At 43.6% G+C, this 23,716-nt stretch overlaps 1 protein-coding gene across 15 annotated transcripts in view; it reads left to right on the top strand.

Moving 5' to 3' along the window:
* ehbp1l1a (EH domain binding protein 1-like 1a) overlaps nucleotides 1-21,680 on the top strand; it is a 65,320-nt gene extending 43,640 nt beyond the window's left edge. For 14 of the 15 annotated variants that reach the window (XM_015958106.3, XM_015958102.3, XM_015958099.3 and 11 more), the window contains 14 exons: nucleotides 54-4,531; nucleotides 4,631-4,679; nucleotides 6,205-8,073; nucleotides 8,264-8,435; nucleotides 9,187-9,341; nucleotides 9,418-9,466; nucleotides 9,543-10,028; nucleotides 10,106-10,142; nucleotides 10,246-10,289; nucleotides 11,525-11,636; nucleotides 11,795-11,894; nucleotides 15,002-15,075; nucleotides 17,729-17,843; nucleotides 21,256-21,680. In XM_015958106.3, the coding sequence (XP_015813592.3) occupies nucleotides 54-4,531; nucleotides 4,631-4,679; nucleotides 6,205-8,073; nucleotides 8,264-8,435; nucleotides 9,187-9,341; nucleotides 9,418-9,466; nucleotides 9,543-10,028; nucleotides 10,106-10,142; nucleotides 10,246-10,289; nucleotides 11,525-11,636; nucleotides 11,795-11,894; nucleotides 15,002-15,075; nucleotides 17,729-17,843; nucleotides 21,256-21,349 (7,834 nt within the window). In that variant the 3' untranslated portion in view covers nucleotides 21,350-21,680. Of the gene's footprint in view, nucleotides 1-53; nucleotides 4,532-4,630; nucleotides 4,680-6,204; nucleotides 8,074-8,263; nucleotides 8,436-9,186; nucleotides 9,342-9,417; nucleotides 9,467-9,542; nucleotides 10,029-10,105; nucleotides 10,143-10,245; nucleotides 10,290-11,524; nucleotides 11,637-11,794; nucleotides 11,895-15,001; nucleotides 15,076-17,728; nucleotides 17,844-18,516; nucleotides 18,767-21,255 lie in introns of those variants that run through there. The other variant, XM_070549674.1, reaches the window with a different exon arrangement.
* The last annotated feature ends 2,036 nt before the right edge of the window (nucleotides 21,681-23,716 follow it).

Raw genomic sequence — 23,716 nt, 5'->3', positions numbered from 1 at the left:
TTTTATCTAATGGTGATCCATTGACCGTATTTTTATTTCTATCTTTTCCTTAGAGATAAGAACGTGGTTTTACAACAGTCCCCATGCCCAGTTTTCAGTGATGCAACAAAACTGCATCAGACCCAGAGCACTGATTCTGAGCTTCAGTTACAGAATTGGCTCACAGCAGGAAGCATACCTGTGCTGGACTTAAAAAAGGCAACTGAAAAGCATTCTTCAACTAGGGAGGTTATCCTGAATGCTACTTCAGAAGAAACCAAAAAAGAACCTGAAGCAGAAATGTTAACAGAAACAGTTGGCCCAACACCAGTTGGTACTTTTGAGGAGTTTCACATTAATGATGATACAAAAATGAAGGCAGAAAATGAAGATGGTGTAGTAGACCTGTTGCCATTATGTCTTTCAAGCATTGCATTGACTGATAAACCACCAATAGCTCAACAGGAGATACTTTCAGAAAACAACATGGACTCCAAGCTTGGTAAGAAGACAGACTTTCTAAAAGAAGGGAGTGAAATTAAACATGTGGGAGCCATGAAACCTAGTCTCCTAAAGCTTTCTAACATCCCAGACAAGCCCTTAGTTCTACAAGCCTCTGCAGTACACCTTGGAACAGGCCACATCAGCATGTCAGGTTCTTGTCCAGAGATCTCACTCATTGAAGGTCTTCCATCATTGGTGCAGAACGAGAGCAAAAGATGGGCGGCAAATTACAAACCCTTAACAGCAACAAAGCCAAAGGTTAATGCAGTCACCATGGAAAATGCACTTTATAATGATGAAGTGGGGATCATGACAGCATTAGTCTCAACTTGCCCTAAACAAGCTTGGACACCTGGGTTTCCTTCTGCTTTGACTCCTATGGTAATCCATAGAATGCTTAGTAGCGTCCATCTCCTCCCATCTTGTCCACCCGTCTCTAGATCTGCTAGTTTTCCATCAATCCAGAAAGCTGGTAACAAAGACTGGATAGCCGATCATCAGCCAATATGGAAATACACGTTACAAAAGAAGTCTGTATTGCTGCTGGAAAACAGTAAAGGAGATATAAAAAGTGTTTCTCTGACACCAAGTTGTCCAAATAAATCAAGTATTCCTGGTTTTCCCTCCATTCTGAAAAGCAGAGTAACAAATATGGTGAACCTGTCAAGCTCAATTTCTAAAGTCTCACAGATAGCAGGAATTCCATCATTTAGTTCTCCACAGTTATGGACAACAAGCAAGGAGTCGTTGTTTGAACCAAAAATGAATAACAAGCATTCTTTTCTGCTCGGCCAGCAATGCAAAAGGAGGACAGTGAACGGAAACATGTCCCTTGTACCGTCCTGTCCCACAACATCAAGTATTAATGGTTTCCCATCTATTCCTAATCCCAAAAATAAGTATTACCAACCTGATGTAGTCAGTCTCCTGCCTCTGTGTCCCATATTTTCCATCATTCCAGGATTTCCATCACTGGAAGAGCAACAAGAAGAACACTGGGCCTCTGATCTGGGTTTATCGATATTACATCCAAACAGGATTGTTCATCTGAATGTTGACAACTCACCAGTTTACACAGAAAATCCAAAGAACATGCAGCTATTGGCTCCTTCGTGCCCAGGACAATCCAGTTTTCCAGGCTTTCCCTCAGCTGTTAAGTACAGCGTGCCAAATATCACAACTACTGGTTCCACAGAATGCAATATTCTGAAATGTTCTTCCACTGATGGAGCTTCAGTATTCCAGCTGACTTTGGATCCAAATATCAATTGTGATAAACTTTCAAAGGATACAGTTTCTCAAACAAAAACTCCAATACAAGATGAACAAACTATGGAGACCAATTTGGTGCCAACACCATCTTCTCTGGAGGCTTCCAAATTGCTGGGAAGGCCCTCCAGTCCTGAACTTACATCGAAGACGGAACTTCGTAGTCCAACCTTATCAGTTGGTACTTTCACGGTGTGTCACACTGGAAATGATAATAAAATGAGGACAAACCATGAGGCTGGAGTGGGAGACTTGTTGCTTTTATGTCCAACTGTAAGTGGCACGTTTAAATCTCCTGCTACAGATGAACAAACTAGTGAATTTTCTCTGGACACTGAATGTGCTCCAGAAACCCAATATGAGACGACCGTTACCCCAATCATTGAGTCTGATCTTCTGTTACATCGAAGTTTAAAACAAATGGAGGACAAGACCTCTTCCTATCGTGGTGTACAATCTATGAATGATTACACAAAGCCTGAATTTTGCAACACACACTTTACATATGAAGCATGTTCCAGAATTTCAAACGTTCCCGGGATGCCTTCCAATTCTCCTGATGAGGAAGAAACGCCCTCGAAAATAGATCACCAAGGAATCTGGGAGAAAAAAATGAAAACAAATGAAAATTTTGCACAGTTTGCTTCAGAAGAAAGTAAAGAACACAAAGCAGGAATGGCCTTACTCAGACTCACTTGTCCAACAGAATCCATGACTCCAGGTTTCCCATCGGTCTGCCAAAACAGTTTATCTCATCAAAGAAGTGGGATAGATGTTTTTCCATTTTGTGTAATTCCACATAAGACATCGTCTTCAGACATTGCATTGACTGATAAACCACCAATAGCTCAACAGGAGATACTTTCAGAAAACAACATGGACTCCAAGCTTGGTAAGAAGACAGACTTTCTAAAAGAAGGGAGTGAAATTAAACATGTGGGAGCCATGAACCCTAGTCTCCTAAAGCTTTCTAACATCCCAGACAAGCCCTTAGTTCTACAAGCCTCTGCAGTACACCTTGGAACAGGCCACATCAGCATGTCAGGTTCTTGTCCAGAGATCTCACTCATTGAAGGTCTTCCATCATTGGTGCAGAACGAGAGCAAAAGATGGGCGGCAAATTACAAACCCTTAACAGCAACAAAGCCAAAGGTTAATGCAGTCACCATGGAAAATGCACTTTATAATGATGAAGTGGGGATCATGACAGCATTAGTCTCAACTTGCCCTAAACAAGCTTGGACACCTGGGTTTCCTTCTGCTTTGACTCCTATGGTAATCCATAGAATGCTTAGTAGTGTCCATCTCCTCCCATCTTGCCCACCCGTCTCTAGATCTGCTAGTTTTCCATCAATCCAGAAAGCTGGTAACAAAGACTGGACAGCCGATCATCAGCCAATATGGAAATACACGTTACAAAAGAAGTCTGTATTGCTGCTGGAAAACCGTAAAGGAGATATAAAAAGTGTTTCTCTGACACCAAGTTGTCCAAATAAATCAAGTATTCCTGGTTTTCCCTCCATTCTGAAAAGCAGAGTAACAAATATGGTGAACCTGTCAAGCTCAATTTCTAAAGTCTCACAGATAGCAGGAATTCCATCATTTAGTTCTCCACAGTTGTGGACAACAAGCAAGGAATCGTTGTTTGAACCAAAAATGAATAACAAGCACTCTTTTCTGCTCGGCCAGCAATGCAAAAGGAGGACAGTGAAGGGAAACATGTCCCTTGTACCGTCCTGTCCCATAACATCAAGTATTAATGGTTTCCCATCTATTCCTAATCCCAAAAATAAGTATTACCAACCTGATGTAGTCAGTCTCCTGCCTCTGTGTCCCATATTTTCCATCATTCCAGGATTTCCATCACTGGAAGAGCAACAAGAAGAACACTGGGCCTCTGATCTGGGTTTATCGATATTACATCCAAACAGGATTGTTCAGCTGAATGTTGACAACTCACCAGTTTACACAGAAAATCCAAAGAACATGCAGCTATTGGCTCCTTCTTGCCCAAGACAATCCAGTTTTCCAGGCTTTCCTTCTGCTTCCAAAGTGCTTTGCATGCCCTTCAGTCCTGAACCTACATCTAAGAAGGAACCAAGTGCAGTAGAGTTTGTACCTTGCTGCTCCAGTGCTTCACTTATTAAAGGATGTGCATCATTGAATGTAGTCCAAAGCACAGAGTGGCTTGGTGGAACAGAACCAATTCATTCACCACCTCACGACAGGACCAGACCTTTTATTTTACTTTCTGGACTGGAGCAGCTGGAGTTCAACAATAAAGGAAGTATGTGGATATTAGTAACAACCTGCCCCAAACAGGCCAGAGTGTATGGGTTTGCCTCTGCACAGAAGATAAGCAGGCCTATGGACATGATCAGCTTATACACTTCTGCTCCATGCAGTTCTTGTGTCCCAGGCTTTCCTTCAGTCAGACGACTTAGCTCTGAAAGTACACTGGAACGGAAATACTACAAGATTTTATATGATAAGCAGCAAAAGGAAACAGTTCCTTCTGCATTTTATTTAGCTAAATGTCATCAAGAGCCAAATGACAATAAGTATATGTGTTCCATGGCTTCATCATGTCCACGACTGTCTCAGAGTCCTGGGTTCCCCAGTATTTTGCAACTGTACACATCACAGGTTAAAACATGCCTTATGCTACCAGCTTCTGTTGCTGGAAAGTATGCTTCGCAAAAACCACCTGAAGCTCAATCAGGAGTTTGGGGCTTTACCTCCTCATCGGTTATCAGCCAGAGCACAGAGACTACATTTGGTGAGACGTTTATGGTGTTCATTTTCAATCTAATCTATTATAAACTCACCTGAGATTTGGTTACTATCCTATGTTTCCATGTATTCACTTTTATAACAGAAGAAAGCATCGATCTAAAGCACAGTATAGATGTGTATCTAGATAACAGGTAAGTGGAGAAGCCTAGTGCTATTTTCTGCCATGAAATGGGTTTAATGCTCGTCTAACAGACTGTATGCATCAACAGTCCACTAACTGTACGGTGCATGTACAGTTCTGTAAACTCAGCATGCTATAAAGGCCTATTTCATTGGTCTTTTTGACATACCACACGAGTTTATGAACTACAGTCAAAAAGCGTCGCTGCTTTGGTCCTTAGACAATCACTAGAAGATGATATAGCAGCAAAGGAAAGCTAGACAGGGAAGAACTCATGACATCATTGGAAACAAGTCTTTTGTTGGGAGCTTTTAGAGATCGAGGGAACAGTAGAAGAAAAACACTTTCAGTGGCTATATTTGGTTTTTTCCTCAAGAGGTAAGTTTAAGACTAGCCTGAAAGACAGTTTACAGCATGCAACTGAGTGGATCTCCCTAAATGCAAACTAGTACATCTCTATTCAGTTTTTATTTATTTTACTTGCAGTAAAGTAAAACAGGACTACTGTTGGATGGAATTTTATTTATGATCGTTAATATTCTCTCATTTTTGTGTCGTTGCCTGCTTGTTCAGTAATCCTTACCCATCAATTCCTCGTAGTTATGAAACTGTAGCATTCATTCTGGAGCTGTCTTTCTGGCTCGCAGAAGCTGATCTCACACCACCTCCTGTGCGTGATAGGGTGAGCATCCTGTCACTGTATCCCGATTGAGTGTGCGCCCTGGCTACTTGGCCATGGGGATATTAGTTTGGTTGACTGGTTAGTAAGCGTGACTCTCACCTGGGAATCTGGGGTTAAAGTCCCGCCCGAGCCCTCGTTTCTCCACCTTGCCACATGTGCATCTAACAGACAGGGTGACAATTTGCTCAGATGAGTTTTGTCTACATCTGATCACTAGCTATACTCGAGATTAGACAGGTGAGTTATTAGGGTATTTACACTAAACACGGTAACGACTATCCAAAATGCATTGAGCCAAAAAAGTGAAACGTAAATAATCAGTTTTTCCATCGTCAGATACCGACAGTGGTATCTAATATGAAGAGATAGACTTCATTGTCAGAGACAGATATAAGTGAACTTTCACAAAGTGGTGAACAAACAGGACAACTCTTAGACAGTAACGTATGGCAGACACCATTGTGCCTGCTTGGAACACACCAGGCTGGGGTAGAACAAGGTGTGGTTAGAACAATGTCTTCCAAACCTAAGCAAGGTCGAGTGCTGATAAGACTCCTTGGTTGCATGCTGTGGATTCTACATCTTTCTAATTTTTGATCAAACTTGTTTATTTTGTGTATTTTTATTAACATTTTTACTCTTTTGAATGTGCAGTTGTTAAAGGTGATACTAACAAAAGTATTTTTCATGTTTGGGTGTGTAGCATTTTAAATTGTAGTATGCATGTAGAGTCACAGTAGTCCACATTTTTTACATGGCATCCAACTTCAGTCTATTTTTGGTCAGGAAGTATGCATGCTTCTCAGGCATCATGAAAAGCTGATTCTGAAGTGTGTCTTCTTTTTCTCTAAAGCCTCAAACAAACAAGTGTGAAAGAAATTTCTGCCACTTTTCTTCAGCCATCATCAAATGAATCACTTGAAGATGCCAACAACAAAGTCCAATTTGATGTTCTCTTGGACAGATCTTCGGAACATCACGACAATAGTTGTGTGGAACCACAAACTGATGCTGCTGGTTTTCAACAAATTAAAATAACAAAGAGAAAAGTTCAAGCTAAGCCAAGGGAGTGTGATGGGAGAAATTATGCTCCAATAAGGCCTTGCAGGAGAAAAGATAGTCAAACAACAGACCAACAACTGGATGGCATACCTTCAGTTCAGACCAAAAAGAAGGAGGCTCCTTTTGAAATTCCTACAGAGTCATCCTCTAATCCCACCCTTCCCTGTGACACAAAACTCCAGTTTAGTTTGGATTTTATTCCCAATCGTTTTAATAAAAGCTCTAGTACATCAGATAGTCTTGAGCCATTGCAGAGCGTTGTCAGTCCCAGCGAAAAGGCCACCAACAATATTCTTACTCAAATAAAAGGTGAGGACAATCTGACGGCTAAAGAGCAATCCCTAGTTCCTGAGTTGTGTCTGAGTCCTTCTCTTCAGACAAACATAGAACCAGTTGAATCAATGGACAGCGATAACTACCACTACGACTTGAATTTGCCCAACAAACATTTCATACATTCTCAGATTGGTTCTCAAACAGTAAAGGAAATGAAAAGCATCCCCTCAAGGCTAAATGCAGAGATTAAACAAGCCCCTCTTTCAATCATCAAGAAGATTCATCTTCCAAAACTAGCAATAGGCGGAAACACCAGGGACAAAACCACTGTGCAGAATGTGAATGTTTCCTATAAAGAGTCTGTTCAGCCAATCCAGCGCTACAACACTACTGTGGCTGGTTTGGAAAAAGAAAAGCAGCCAGCAGTTGGTACATGTTTTGATTCATCTACAACTCAAGAGGCAGAAGATGTGACAGAAGAGGTGGAAAAGACCAAACAAACTACTTATCCTGTCCCACGGCCTCGTACCAAAAAAAACCTCCGTGGCTCCTTCACAGATGTCTGCACATCCTCAGAGAGAACATCTCACGCATCCCATAGTGAGGTAGCACAAAAAGAAGAAGATGGTCTCAGATTGAGTACTTCCTCATCAGTAGGGGAACACAGTAAAGATCTTCATTCTTCCACAGAATCACCTGTATTTACAGAATGGATAGGTGCAGAACTAAAGAGACAACGACCCTCTAGCATGACTGAACAAAAAGAAAAAGTAAAGAAAAATGTCTTTACTTCATCATCTCTGCAGTTAGAAGATAAAGCTGATACAGTGAGTCCTACAGCAGCCAAAGAAAAACAGTCAGAATTTGTTGTTCCATCACAAAGAACCAAGCGACATCTCTGGCCAGTTCAAGTACCACTGGCAAACAGAGAGAATGAAATGGCTCAGACAAACCCAGATGATACAACCAAGGAATACTCAGCAGACGTAGATTCATGTTTGAACTCTGAAGGATGTCGGTATTCAGCCAAAAGAGAAGTTGTATCACAGTTAGAGAGAGATGTGAGAGAAGCAATGCAAGAGGTATTGCCTCAGTCACACTGTCCAAGGGATCCAGTACAGGTTCTGGACAAAATCACTGAAAGTTGGACCACCACAGATGAACCAAAAATCACCATAGAGAAGGACGATGTCGGAAGGGTCCTGGAATTAGATATGTCTGGTTGTGTCTCTGTTGAATCTTCTCAAGACAACTGGCTCTATGTTGAATATGTATCCGACATTGACCCAATTGAAATGAACACAAGGAAGGAAGTGACAGATGAAGATTTCGACTTTGGCTTTGTGTCTGTAGATAGAGCTGATGCTTTTTCAGAAAATCCAAGGTAAGATTAGTTAAGAACCAACATCTTAAGGAGATATTTTTATAACTGAGATGTTTGTGTTTTTCATTTTTGTTTCTGTACTCTAAGAATCTGTGTCAGTGTGTGTGGTTTTAAAGAAAATACACCGACCATGGTCAGAAAGCAACTTGTAGACTTATATATTGCTTTGGTTTATTTGGTGTCTTTGTAGGTTATTGGAAAAAAACAAAGGGTCCTCGGGTCGTCTTGATCCTGTGCGTCGAGGAAAGAAACAGTTGAGTGATTCTGCTTTATGTGAGACCAAGTCACAAGTTGGTGTCCACCAAGACATTAAACCCACAACACCTCAGAAAGGTCCTGACCCTGCCCTTTCTTCTCTGAATGTGAGTCAGATTTTCTACTTTTATCAATGTTTTTAAGTTAGCTGAGTAAGCGACAGTCTGAACGCAACATATGAGCTCTGAGCACACACTGACAGTCTTAAGCTTGGTTTATGCTTGACGCATTCACTTTCCGCGCGGTGATGCGGCTCGCGGATGGAACGCGCTTCACAACTCGCAGCGTTTATGGTTTGTGCGGCTCGTCTCTGCGGTGAGCCAATATTCTCCCAAACTGTAGGGGGCAGCATGGAGCTCTACGGCTTGCATCCAACACTACACCATAGTAGAAGTAGAAATTACTGTTTACAACACGGCATTTCAGCATTTTAACAGCGTTCTCGTCTTTTCCGACAGTGCGAGCTATTTCTCTCCAAGAATTATTAACAACATGTTGATCACGGTGATCTCTGAGAGCTGAATCATACAAATGTCTGTATTTACGAACCTCTGCCATACTAGTTCTTGCCGGTCCGCCATGTTTTCCCGCGTCCGTCCGTCCGCGTGGTTAGAAATTTTCCGAGGTGCGCGTTGCGGAAATTCTGGGCCGTGCGGAGGTGCGGTTGAGGGGCGTGGTTGTTAAAATGACGCTACTTTTCCGCGCGGAGCCGTGCGGACCTCGCGGACGCGTCAAGCATAAACCAACCTTTATCAGTGAAAATGGAGACAGGCTTCAGGTAGTTCTGTTTCTTCTTGTATTTGGTGCGAGATCGACTCATGTCTTGCTGCTACTGTCGTTTACCTGTGTGTGGTCCAGAGTCCCACCTTGGTGTCGTCTAGTCAGTCTCTATTGGAGTGGTGTCAGGAGGTCACACTGGGTCACAAGGGGCTAAAGATAACAAACTTCAGCACATCCTGGAGAAATGGACTGGCTTTCTGTGCCATCTTGCATTACTTTCATCCTGAAAAAGTGTAAGACACGCTTGTTTGTTAGTGGTTTCCTGTCTGCATGTTTTAGCTGGCTGTTCACTTCCTTTGTTGTTTCTAGAAACTTTGAGATGCTGGACCCATATGACATCAAGAATAACAACAAAAAGGTTGTGGAAAACATGGTGGTTTTATGAAGTTATCATTATAATATTATCATGCATTTTTAACTTGTCTGTATTCCAGGCGTTTGATGGTTTTGCTGAACTTGGTATTTCCCGACTTATCGATCCCTCAGACATGGTGATGCTCACCGTGCCTGACCGACTAATCGTCATGACCTACCTGAACCAGATTCGGACCCATTTCACAGGCCAGCAGCTCAGTGTGCTTCATATAGAGAAGAATAGCAGAGAGTCCAGTTATGCAGTAGCAGGGAACCGGGACAACCGGGAAGACCCTGAGGCCATGGTTCAATACTGTACCCAAAGACTCCAAGAGGGTCTGAATCTTGAGAGCACCGGGAGTTCTGACTCAACAGAGGAAGACAGCAAAAGTTGTAAAGAGATGGTTCCTCCTCCTAGATCAACACGGCTGCAGGGTCCCGTGGCACCACCAAGGACTCATTTTCTGTCCAAGTCTGGGTTCTCTCATGTCAGAGATGCAGATCTGGTGAAGAAACGTCGGTCACAGAGAAGGAGCGGGTCAGTAGAGGAGGGAGACATTTCACTGGTATGTTCATTTGATCAATTTAACTGTCTTTTTAATGTATTTTTCTCATCTTTACCTTTTCTCTCCAACATCCTCAGGTTGGTATCGGGCAGGAACAGAGGAAGTCGGAACCAGGTCAGAAATTTTCTGCTCTTTTAGTTTGACTCTTGACCCAATTATGTGGATTTCATGTCTCTTTTCACCAATTTTTTATTTGTTCTGTTAATTTGTTTTATAGAGAGAACAGGTGTGGTACTTGATGAAGAGAGACCAGCAGGCCAGGTGAGTTATAGGGTTTCCACACGAGCGCCGCCTCTACTCCGCCTAGACTGGGTAGGGAGTGTTCACATCCGCACAGCCTGGACTTTCTTTCCGCATGTTTTTTCAGCCCTCTTCCCAAGACAGTCTGCTTCGGCCTGAACTGGTCCAACACACCCATTGTTGACTGACTGACTGGCACAATTTCCCGCCTACCATTAGGTGGAGCATCCGATTGGCACATAGATTCAGGCAACAGGAGCATTCCTGCGTGCATGATTCATTATCATGCTGGATACTGTGGAGTAAACAAGCCTCTGACTGAAGCCGTGTTTTTCTGTGTCCCTTTCTGAGGAGCACGCACACAGACGGCACTGCCACGCTTGAGCTGCACCAGGACAGACACAGTAGAGCAGGATGCCTCCAAGAGCAACACGGCCGCTCTTGTTTAAGTTAAGGGAGACACCACAGACTCCTCTGTGCGCCCACATGCTTGGAGATGCACTCATGACATCACTGATATTTTTGCGCCAACTTTGAAGACCGCCCATATGTTCAGTCACATCCGCATTCCTAAGAATGTGTTTGTAATCAACCCAGCCAGGCTGGAGAGGGCTGGGGCTGTACCCCTGGTTCTACTGGGCTCAAATTCTACAAGTATTATAGAACTAAACCAGACTATTATTTTGAAAGGCCGAACTTAAAACTTTTTATCTTGTTGATTTTATTTTTTGTTATTTTATTCAGTCGTGTTTTATTGAAACCCTGTGCAGGGGTGGACTGGGACCAAAATTCGCCCCTGGCATTTTTACGAATCGTCGGCCCTCCCCATTGGTAGAGCGTTGGGGGTGGGGGGTGTTTCTGCCCACGGACTCGTCTCTAGGCCGAATGTGAGATCTAAAATGGGCTGGGACTATTAAATTACAAGCAGGGCCAGACCGCTGCGACCGGGAGCCCTGGCCTTCCAGATCAGCTCATTCTTCACGGGCGGAGATCAGCGGGACATTAGCTACATGCTAACGCGGTAAAACAACTCCTACGTCATCACTCTACCGCGTTTTTCTTGCTAAAAACATCTGGAAAACTCTGTTAGCTTCAGGTTACTATGTCGCTAATGTTCTTCAGATCATCAACTTTGGAGTAGTGTCGGCCCAAGCTGGGCAAGCAGCCCACTTGGCTAGGCGGCCCACCGGGACCATGCCAGATAGGCCAGTCCACCCCTGACCCCGTGTGTGTGTGTGTGTGCGTACATGTTTTAGGACCCAAACCAGTATGTGTTGAGCCAGCTGGAAGCTCTGGAGACAGAACAGAACCACATTGATACCAGAGCTGGTGTAGTGGAGAGGAGACTCCGACAGTTACTGGAAACAGGTACAGGAACTCTGCTTCATGAAGCAAAAGTGCATTTCTGGGTTTACTATCTCTAGAGAGAGACGGACAGGTGAGATTAGTGAGTTTCCTGCTGTAATCCCTAAACTCTTTCTGAGTCGGGACTGGGCCGGGTGATGGTGATGCGCTTATTTTTGCAGGCAGTGACAAAGTGGAGGAGGAGAGGCTGATTCAGGAGTGGTTCACACTGGTCAACAAGAAGAATGCTTTAATCCGGAGGCAGGAGCATCTGCAGCTCTTGTAAGTCACTTTTTGGAGGTTCTTCGTGAAGCACGTCGCTCTGAAAGCAGACCACTGTCTAACAGGCTGAGGTCATCAATCCTGACCCTTCGTGGTAAACAGAAACGTAAAGCTGGAGTCCGTAGTATGATGTCCTCAAGGAGAGGAGGAGATTTAGAAATTTACTTAGATGGAAACAGCGCTCAGAACCGACTTACAAAAAAACACAATAAAAGATTCAAACTGGACAACTAAAACATCCTGTTACAGTTCTACTCTGCTATCCCTCAACGTGTTCTTACCGCATCCATAACTGTCCGGTATGGTAATCACTCACGTAAAAAACTACTACGCATATCAGACATATCATCTAAAGGTATAGGCCACGCCCTCCCTTCCATGACACACTGTCCCATAGACGTATCATACACCTCGCCCTTCTCATCGTGCATATCATCTGTTCTCACTGTCGCCTTCTGGAAGATTAACTAGATCCAGCTCTACGGTCCCTTACCCAGGTAGCTGATTAGGCTTTACGTTACCTGTAACGTCCAAAGAGCTGGCCTCTTTGGCGTCACTGTCTCATCCAGAAGGAAACGTGGACACGCTGGAGAAAACACTGCAGCAGCTACAAAATTTGCAGGAAAACTGCTCCAAAGGCCAGGCGTTGCTCACCTCAGCGTTCACCTGCAGGGAGAGGGTTAGTCTCTGGGATGTGCCTCAGATTGAGGATCGAGCGTTGGACACAGCAAAGCGAGAGTGGACAGCCCACCAGAGCCGCCTGGAGGAGACTCTGGCCCAGCTGCACTCCACACTGACCCGCCTGAGGCAGATGGGCCACAGGTTCCTGAACCTGGCTCAGTGGCTGGAGGACACGGAGAAGGGGGCAAATATCAGAAATAACCGGCGGTCGGATAGAACCACGAAGCAGAGTCAGCTGAAGAAACTCCAGGGTTTTCTTGAGGTGGTGCTTTCACGGCAGGGAGAAGTCGATGGCCTCTCATCTTTAGCCCAGCAGGTTCTGGAGGAAACCTACACCAGCAGCCGTGTCGGCGTTACGCTTGGTTTATGCTAGATGCGTCCGCGAGGTTCGCACGGCTCCGTGCGGCAAAATTGCGTCATTTTAACAACCACGCCCCTCCACCGCGCCTCCGCACGGCCCAAACCTTCCCCACTGCCCACCTAGGAAATTTTCTAACCACGCGGACGGTCGGACGCGGAAAAACATGGCGGACTGGCAAGAACTAGTATGGCAGAGGTTCGTAAATACAGACATTTGTATGATTCAGCTCTCAGAGACCACTGTGATCAACATGTTGTTAATATTTAAAGTTAAAGTCCCATTAGTTGTCACACACACAGGTGTGTGTGCGAAATTTGTTCTCCGCATTTGACCCATCCCCTGGGGGAGCGGTGAGCTGCAGACACAGCCGCGCTCAGGAACCATTTGGTGGTTTAACCCCCCAATCCAACCCCTTAATGCCGAGTGTCAAGCAGGGAGGCATTGGGTCCCATTTTTTCAAAGTCTTTGGTATGACCCGACCAGGAATCGAACCCCTGATCTCCCAGTCTCAGGGCGGACACTCTACCACTAGACCACTGAGAAAGAAAATTCTTGGAGAGAAATAACTCGCACTGTCGGAAAAGACGAGGACGCTGTTAAAAATGCTGGAATGCCATGTTGTAAACAGTCATTTCTACTTCTACTACGGTTTAGTGTTGGATGCATGCCGTAGAGCTCCATGCTGCCCCCTACAGTTTGGGAGAATATTGGCTCACCACAGAGACGAGCCGCATGAACCATAAACGCTGCGAGTTGTGAAGCGCGTTCCATCCGCGAGCCGCATCACCAAGCAGAAAGTAAATGCGTCAAGCATAAACCAAGCTTACCGCCACCCAGCTGACTGCCCGCTACCACTCCATGCTGCTCTTCATCCACGATACAATCCAGCAGCTGCAGGAGGAGTTGAAGAGCCTGGAAGAGGCAGAAAACCTGTGCGTATCTTTCACCGAGTGGCTCAACTCGACTCAGAAAAGCTTCACAGCGCTGTATCTCAGCTCACACGGGATACTGCAGTACACAAATCTCAGGTTTTCTCTACACGCTGGAGCAGCCGCCCCACGCCACCCATGCAGGTCTTCTACACCATCCGTTACAGAAACAAACCATCTTGTTAGAATACTGTCTGCTTAACATGTAAATGTGAACAAGGTGAATTATTTTAACAAGTCATAGAGATATTTACCAATTTCTCTTCGATATAGTGCACTAAATCGTGGGATTTCAACCGTACACACCCAAGCGCGTCAAACCGGAACTCACATCACCGTCCTTCCCACTTAGATGTGGTAAACCTTAGCTGTTGTCCCCTGCTGGCCAAAACGTGTAACAGCAGGAAAGTCACGTACACATTTTCTGAGTTCAAGCCAACCAGATAAACAAAATAAACATTACACGATCACCCCGTAATATTTCGGCTGTAACACAAAGGAAGCAACATACTCAGCCTCTTGTAACACATTAAAGATAATACTTTTTGTACAGTGGGAAATATTAGTTTACCACTCGGCTACATGAGGAAGAAACAGACAGCAACACACCTGATTCTGTTCCTCTCCTGATCACAAACTGAAGGCTGGTTCCACCAGAGAGGAGCCTGAGAAATCAGTCTACTACTCAGAAACTCTAGGAAGCACTCGTGCAGTCTGGAATTGTGGTCTTTAGGAGTAAAATTTTTATTTATGTTTATGTTTATTCACTTAGCAGACACTTTTATCCAAAGCAACTTACAATTTATAACCTATAGGGAATGTTGTGAACTATGGGGGAAACCGCGTGCAAGGGGAGAACTTTCAACTCCACGCAGAAAGGCCGCGGCCGAGTTTCGAACCTGCGATCTTCGTGCTGCGAGGCAACAGTGCTAACCACTGCGCCACCATGCAGCCCAGATATTTCTAACTTCCACCACAACTTTTGTTTTGTGGGTGGAATCAGTGTCTGTGTGAAGTATAAAATAGACGTGTTCTACTCTCCTTTAGTCTTTGAGTAAGAAAGCTCCCAGGTCACCTGCCCATGATCGTTCTGTTTTGTTGACATGTAACCGTGATGCTTCTTTTGTTGCCCACAGGTTGGAAGAGCAAGATCTGGAAAGGAAATTTGAGCTGTTAACCAAAGAGTTGAGAGATTTGATGGCAATAGAAGGTACAGCACTACACACACACACACACACACATGCCCCCATAGTTTCAGAAAACTTAAGTCTCTCGTTTTAGTTCTCTTGTCAGATGTTTAGCTCATGTGAGGGAAAAGCACTCTTATAGTTTGTGCATCTCTCACCTTGTATTGTCAGTTTTATATATCTATATATATATATTTATATATATATAGATAGATAGATAGATAGATAGATAGATAGATAGATAGATAGATAGATAGATAGATATATCTATATACTAGGGGTTGCATGACTTAATTTTTTTTACAGTCGACAGTCAAGTAATGAAAATCGAGTCGACTTCTACTAGTCATTGATGACGTCATACACCTGAAGCAGCACGGGGGGGGGGGGGGGGGGGGGTTGTCGCTAGGTTCGCTGGAGTTTTTGACAATTAAAATTGCGCCCACATTTTCTAAGTTAACACATCTCTTTTAACAACGGTAGTTTCTGCTTCCTACTTCAGCCCTCTCCCCCCTCCCCCTGCGCAGCGGCCACAAACTCACTGATGCGCCTGCAGCCTCTAGGAGTTCCTGCTGCTCTAAACATTAAAATAATTATTTCATTTTCTGTTCCTCACTTCTGATTACCTTCAGTGGTGTCAGTTTGTTGCAACCACCAGGTACAAAAACTAACTTGTTTTTATTTGACTGTTTTTCTGTCCTGCCTGTTTATTATCTTCCTGCATCTCCTCTCAATCCTAAAGAGAAACTGCTACCTGGGTTCATATATATTCACCGTATGAGTTACCTTTGAACTGCAGTTCTAAAAGATCTACCGACCGCAAAAACAGCGGAGTGCCGCTGCTCGCCAGCCAACTACAACGGGACCGTTTTTGCTGCGAAGTTCGTGCCGGAGCGGAGATAGTGGAATTTTGGGGGTGCGTCACCGGAGGACAAAACAGGTGGTGAGCCTTGCTCCGCAGCAGCGAAACATATCAGGCACAAATAACAGACAGAAAACATAAAAGGAAATGAGCCGACATGAATGATCGCGTGTTTAATTTGTTATTGAAGAGGTGACACCTGATTTGGCGGTGCTCAGGACGCAGATGTCGATCAGAGCTTTGCATGCGCAAACTGGTTAAGATTAGGATGGGGGTGAGGGGAAGGTTAAATTGCAAGAGGGAAAAGGTCACAGTTTGGTTAAATGTCCGTTTTACCACCCTTGTCAGTACCGACGCTCTGGCACAGCGCGTCGCCTCCGCCTCCCAACCGACGCGCAGGGGCTCGTCACCTGCTGTCTTTTCCGAGGACTTCATCTTGTCAGTCATTATCACGTGACAGCGACTAGTCGATGACAGGCAGAAAAAGTCACTACAGAGCCGTGAAGTCGACTAGTTCATACAACCCCTACTATATACATATATCTATCTATCTATATCTATAGATAGATAGATAGATAGATAGATAGATAGATAGATAGATAGATAGATAGATAGATAGATAGATAGATAGATAGATAGATAGATAGATGATAGATACATATATATCTATATATAGATATATATAAATATATATATATATATATATATATATATATATATATAGATGTATATATATATAGATATATATAAATAGATATATATATATAGATGTATATAGATAGATAGATAGATAGATAGATAGATAGATAGATAGATAGATAGATAGATAGATAGATAGATAGATACATATATATCTATATATAGATATATATAAATATATATATCTATATATATATAGATAGATGTATATATATATAGATATATATAAATAGATATATATATATAGATGTATATAGATAGATAGATAGATAGATAGATAGATAGATAGATAGATAGATAGATAGATAGATATAGATATCTTTATATTTATATATATATATAGATGTATCTAGATATATAGATATGTCTATATATATATACATATCTATATATAGATATAGATATATATGTATATATATAGATAGATAGATATAGATATCTATAAAGAGATATATATAGATATAGATATATATCTATATATCTATATCTATATATACATATCTAGAGAGAAAGAGAGAGAGAGAGAGAGAGAGAGAGAGAGAATGTGTGTGTGTGAGTGGCTTGTGTGGTTGTGTCTGAATAATTGAGCATGCAAAGAGGCATAGAGTAATACATATTACATTCAGTTGTTTGAATCAATGATCAAGAATTAATAAACATAAAATTTCCATAACACTATGATGTACTGGAGATGTGTCCAGGGTGTTCCCAGTTTCTCACCAGGTTCCTGCTGGCGACAGGCACCACCTCACTCTTTGGGAAAGGGACAGATTGACAAGCTAATGGCTAGTAGAGGCATGGCTAAGGCCACAAAGTATTTCTGCTATCCTAAAATAGTTCCACTGTCAAAGATTCATTGTGTTTCAAGTAAACCCAATTTTCTAAGTTCTATTGATTTTTCTAACCAGAGATTAGCAGAGGCAGTAGCTTCAGACGTATTCTCCCCTCTCCTCCTAAATTATCACTTTTATGAGATTGTTTCATGCCAGATTGGCGAGTCCCTTAATAATCAGAAATAACAATAAAACACTTTTTCCGTGAAAACCACATTAAGAGAGTAGGATTTGTTGTTTTTCATGTTTCATTTTACGATAAAAAGGTTTCTGTTTGTCCAGAGAGTCAGAAAAGTCCGGTCCACGGAGAGCGAGAACAGCTGCTGCTCCAGGAGCTGGTGTCTCTGGTCAACCAGAGGGATCAGCTGGTCCACAATATGGATGCCCAGGAGAAAGGGTAACACACTCACACACTGCAATTCAGTTATCTGGCAGACATTTTTATTTTATTCAAGTGTGTGTTTGGGGAGGGGACACAAATGGCTTGAGCCGTGGTAGTGTGGTCAAAGACCTCGTCAGCATAAACGTCACATAAAATTCTACCTGATTTGGGTAAAACCAAGTGGAAATCATGATTGGATCCAAATTGCCTCATAAAAACGTGAAGGGGTGGGGCATCCCCCCATTAGGACACGCCCATTCTCAGAGAACTAAAGACCTAGCCACACTGTCAGAGGACTAGTCAGGAAGCTGGAAGGGATAAATGTCAACTATAGCTCTAAGTTATACACAGCTCAGCATAAATGAGTACACCCTCTTTAAAGAGCACAAATGTAATCAGCAGCTCGAAGAACAAAAGAACAGTTTCCAGAATGTTCACCAGGCTGGGTTAGTGAACACGTGTTTAACTCCATAACATGAAATTAAGGTTAATAATAAAACTTAGATACAAAATCTGCAGTTTTACTAAAATTGACTGAAGCAGAAATGAATCCACCCCACAACAAAAACTACTACATCTAGAGTTTTGTGTGACCACCGTGGTTTCCAAGGACAGCACCAAGTCTTCTAGGCATGGAATGAACAAGATGGCGACAGATGACAACATTTGTCTGTTTCCGTTCTTCAAGGAGAACCTCTTCTAGAGCCTGGATGCTGGATGGAGAGTGATGCTCTACTTGCTGCTTCAGAGTTCCCCACAGGTGTTGGACTGGGTTCAGATCAGGAGACACACTTGTCCATCCAACCACCTTCACCCTGTTCTTCTTCAGAGATGCACCAGCAGCTTTAGATGTGTGTTCTGGCTCGCTGTCGTGTTGGAAAAGTGCACGACGACCACGTGCACGGAGTGATGGCAGCATCTTCTCCTTCAGTATAGAGCAGGACATTGTTGAGTTCATGATACCATCAATGAGATGCAGCTCCCCAACACCAGCAGCACTCACGCAGCCCACATAAGGACACCGCCACCACCATGCTTCCCTGTAGGCACCATGATTTTCTCTTTGAAATCCTCGCCTTTACGACGCCGTACAGTTTTGAAACCATTAGTTCCAAAACCAGAGATGTTTGTCTCATCACTCCAGAGTCTAGAGTCCCAGTAGTCTTCATCTCTTCCAGCATGGGCCCTAGCTAATCCTAGGTGTGCTTTTTGTGCGTGGGCTTTAGGAGAGGCTTCCTTCGTGGACGATACCCATGCATGCCATTCCCCTGCAGCGTGCACCGTATGATGTCACAGGAAACGGTCACTCCAGTTTGGCTTTCTACTGCTTTAGCTAACTGCAGCGAACTTACATGGAGATTTTCTTCAACCCTTCTCATCAGAAGATGCTCCTGTCCAGATGTTAACTTCTGTGGACGGCCTGGACGTCTCAGTGAGATGGTCGCACTTCCATCTTTCATTGACTGATATGTAAAGCTTGACTTCTTGTAGCCCTCACCTTTTTTCCACGAGGAGCCGTTGCTGCCAGCATGAAGGGCTTTTCCCTGTTAGGTAACGCCCTTTTATAGTCACCTGTCTGCTGGGCACCTCTTACATGAATCCTTAGACTCACCTGTGGTTGAATGTCTGTTCATTTGAATGTTGTAGTCTTTAAAGCCCTTTTCAGATAGACATTCTGGAACATTTGTGGACAATTCAATCCGGTTTTTAACCGGAACTGTGTTTTCAGACACACCACTTTTGTACTTGTCCTTTCGGCTGCGTTCACACAGCAGGGAAAAGTTCCAGATGTCTGACGGCGATGGGGGGTGGGGGGGTGGGGGGTGTAGAATCAGACCCATGTTAAGAAGAAGAAGAAAATATCATTTCTATAGCGCCTCTCAAGATAAAAATCACGAGGCGCTTAAGCATAATTCTGCGCACACGAAGACGCATAAGAGACCTGGATGATGAAGCTCAATGGTTAAAGGAATCACTGAAGCGGTGTGAAGCGCTCCGTCGCGCGTCTAGGCGGCACCGTAGGAGGCGAGCTGCCGTGGTTCGCCGCATGCTACAGCAGCGGGCTATCTAGGTGCGCACAGCGTCCCCCGGTCCCCTCCTCCTCCCCCTCCCTCTTGTCCGGAACTTTACCTCACCAGTCTGAAGCAGCCACCCTGTCCGTAACAAGTCCGGACCTGTTACTAGGGGCTTCGTCCGGATAAATTCCGGAACACGTTATCCGGATGTTTGTATTCAGACAGAAAGGTCTTACGGACAGATTCCGGAACATTTCCGTTTTTCATGGCCTGTCTGAAGGGGGCTTAAGTGTGGCTTTTCTCCTGAGACTATAAGGGGTGTACTCATTTTTGCTACATGGGCTTTAATAGATTTGTTATAAATTCCCTGTTTTGTGTGTAAACGACCAAATCTAGTTTGTAGTCAACGGCCCACATTAGTGGGAGTATTCTGTAGTTTGGTGTCTCAGAAAATGTTGTTTCTGAGAGGAAACTAAAGGTTTTCTGACTAACGTAGTGGGGTGTACTCATTTATGCCGACCACTGTAGTTCCTATATTTACAGGGTATCTGCGGGTCCTTAAAAAGTCTTAAAAAGTCTTAAATTTGCTTTTCCAAATTTAAGGACTTAAAAATACTTAAAAATTACTAATAATCCTTAAATACAGTTTCCAAAGGTCTTAAATTACCAAAGACCCAATAAACAAGATTATTTTATTTCAATTTTCATGAATTTCTAGTTAGCGTTCAGCATTTTTTGTGTACGATGTTGGCGTAAGCGGAACCGTACACATTCAGTTGGTTATGAAAGGGGGCTTTTTTAGATGAGCACGTTAGCTGTTTAAGCTAGTGGGAGATTGCACCATGGGGACGTGCAACTTTTATGGTAATGGATGGCTAATCCCACTTTCGCAACGTGGTTCGCACCGGTTCCAGGCAATAGCTGGAAATTATAGTTTAAATTTAATTTTAAAAAATAGCTTAAATTTGGTCAAAGTGGCCTTAAAAAGGTCTTAAAAAGTCTTAAATTTGGCTCCCTTAAACCTGCAGATACCCTGATTTAGAGACGGTTGGACTAGTCGATCTTTTATAATTCTAATCTGCTGTTAACTGAAGTCCCTACACACTTTGGTCTTGTCTGCGGACCAAATCTGAACTGAACCTGGAGACCTTTTGTGCTTTTATTACCTAGCTGTGTATAAAGTAAATAGGGTTGAAGCAGATATTCATGTTTAGCTGAATTAATGAGTTGCAGCTGCTGTATTTTATGATGATTCAAGTTTTAAATGTATTGTTTCAAAGTTCAGTTCTAACATTTTACATGTCGCTGGAACAAAAAGCAAGTCTGTTCTGGGCTTGTCCTGTCGTCCAGCATCTAGAGCACCATCAATGGTCACAATGCACAAACATGTCTGTCTCTGCTGTTTTGTCCAGAGCTCTGGAGGAGGACGAGCGCCTGAGCCGGGGCCTGGAGCAGCGCAGGAGGAAGTACTCTCAGCAGCAGAAAGACACGTGTGTCATTCAGTAAATCTACAACCTCTTGTCTCTGACAAAGATAGGAGCTCCAACACACAAACGAGGAGGAGGGAGACGTCAGACTATCCAGGCTCTGAGATGCGCTCTGATGATCAAACCTCTGGGTTCTGTGGCAGATTCACTCTTTTCACTCGGATGCAATAGAGTTTTTATTTTTTTGTGAGAAAATAGAATCTAAATCAGTCAGTTTTATACAGTTTATTATTATTTATTTTAAAGATGTCGTGTTAAATGGTGTGTGAAGCCCTCTGGTAGCAGTAAACTAATTTACAGACGGCAATGAAGTCTAGAGATTAGACTTTGGTGCCAATGAAAAAGAAAAGTTCAGACTAGGTTCATTTTTTTAACCCTCTCACTGTCTTTATGGGTGACCCCGCGAGGAAAGCTGACCATTGAGCAGGATTGATGGTTTATCCCTTGAGGTCCACGTGGCAGGGGTGAGGTGGTGCTCACTCCTCACCCCTGCCACGTGGACCCAAGGACGTAATTTTCACTTTAGAAGTGGGGGGACACGGGGGGGGGGGGGTATCTTTACAATATGTTCTAAGGGGAAACAGGCTTCAACACAAACGGTTGCTTTCCGCTTGGTCCTAGAGCTCAACCAGTGTCAAGAGTGTTTAATATAGCGTAATATTGTTTTTGGATGGTAAAAAGTGCAGGGGTCAAAACTTGACTTTGGAAAAAGTGGGGGGGGGGCATGTCCCCCCTGTCCCCCCCAAAATTACGTCCATGCATGGACCCATTGGATAAACCATCAACCCTGCTCAATGGTCAACTTTCCTCGCAGGGTCACACCCATTAGGACAGTGGGAGGGTTAATGAGAGAATGTCACGAGTTTGTGTTGGAATATCTACTACAGCATTCTGCTTCTTTTTACTTTGAAATAGTTTTATTTTCCCTGCAGAACATCAACATACTTTGGTCTCAATCCCACGACTTTTAATGTTTTCTGTTCGTAGTTCGGATATTTGCCTCTGATGATGATACATTACAGTTTCTAAAAAGCCTAAAACTTTATTATTTATGACTGGCTGTAATGTTAACTTTGCACCATTTTACTAAAATGGAAAAGGTTTCATGCCTTCATACATGTGGTGGTTTTTACTAGATTACATGTTTGAGTTGATGTTTGTTCCACCTGGTTATGTTTCATAATGTCAGACAGTAAGCGTGCTATGTGCTGAAAAGTGTGACATTAACCTGAATCTGCATTAAAACATTCAGGATCCAAACAGAGCTGTCTGGCTGCTGTCTTGCTTTCTAGTGAAAACTAATCTGCTCTCTAAAGTTATGCTTGACGCATTTACTTTCCGCTTGGTGATGCGGCTCGCGGATGGAACGTGCTCCACAACTCACAGCGTTTATGGTTCATGCGGCTTGTCTCTGCGGTGAGCCAATATTCTCCCAAACTGTAGGGGGCAGCATGGAGCTCTATGGCATGCATCCAACACTACACCATAGTAGAAGTAGAAATTACTGTTGTTTACAACATGGCATTCCAGCATTTTTAACAGCGTCCTCGTCTTTTCCGACAGTGCGAGCTATTTCTCTCCAAGAATTATTAACAACATGTTGATCACGGTGATCTCTGAGAGCTGAATCATACAAATGTCTGTATTTATGAACCTCTGCCGTACTAGTTCTTGCCAGCCTTCATGTTTTTCCGCGTCCGACCGTCCGCGTGGTTAGAAATTTTCCTAGGTGCGTGTTGTGGAAATTTTGGGCCGTGCGGAGGCGCGGTGGAGGGGCGTGGTTGTTAAAATGACGCTATTTCGCCGCGTGGAGCCGTGCGGACCTCGTGGACGCCAACATAAAAAAATCTGGCACCTTGATTTCTGAATGACATGCAAAATTTGCTTTCATCCAAAAAAAGTACTTTGGACCACTGAGTAACAGTCGAGTGCTGCTTCTCTGTAGCCCAGGTCAGGCGCTTCTGCCGCTGTTTCTGGTTCAAAAGTAGCTTGAACTGGGGAATGCGGCACCTTTAGCCCATTTCCTGCACACGCCTGTACACAGTGGCTCTGGATGTTTCTACCCCCCTGTTGTCCCAAGCAGAGTTTGCCCCTTGACAGAAACCCACAACTGTCTCCTTGCTCTCGGTTGACCAAACCCAACCCAGTCTGACTAACTAACGTAACTTTTCAGACTGGGTCAGGTTGGATGTGACAATTCTAGTTTGGTTGGTCTGACTCTAGATGTGGAGCAATAGGAAAGGCCATGCGGGCCAGTCAGCAGCCACTCATGGGCCAGCCTTGGCTGTGGATTTGTGTATTGATCACAGCCCAGATGCTGTCAAATCTTCCAGGTTGATTTGCAGACATTGGAGACATGACCCAGTGGATGACCTGTAAACTGATG

Source organism: Nothobranchius furzeri, chromosome 3 (assembly GCF_043380555.1).
Source record: "Nothobranchius furzeri strain GRZ-AD chromosome 3, NfurGRZ-RIMD1, whole genome shotgun sequence".
In the NCBI taxonomy this organism is placed as follows: domain Eukaryota; kingdom Metazoa; phylum Chordata; class Actinopteri; order Cyprinodontiformes; family Nothobranchiidae; genus Nothobranchius; species Nothobranchius furzeri.
This window is presented reverse-complemented; position numbering and strand designations above follow the sequence as displayed.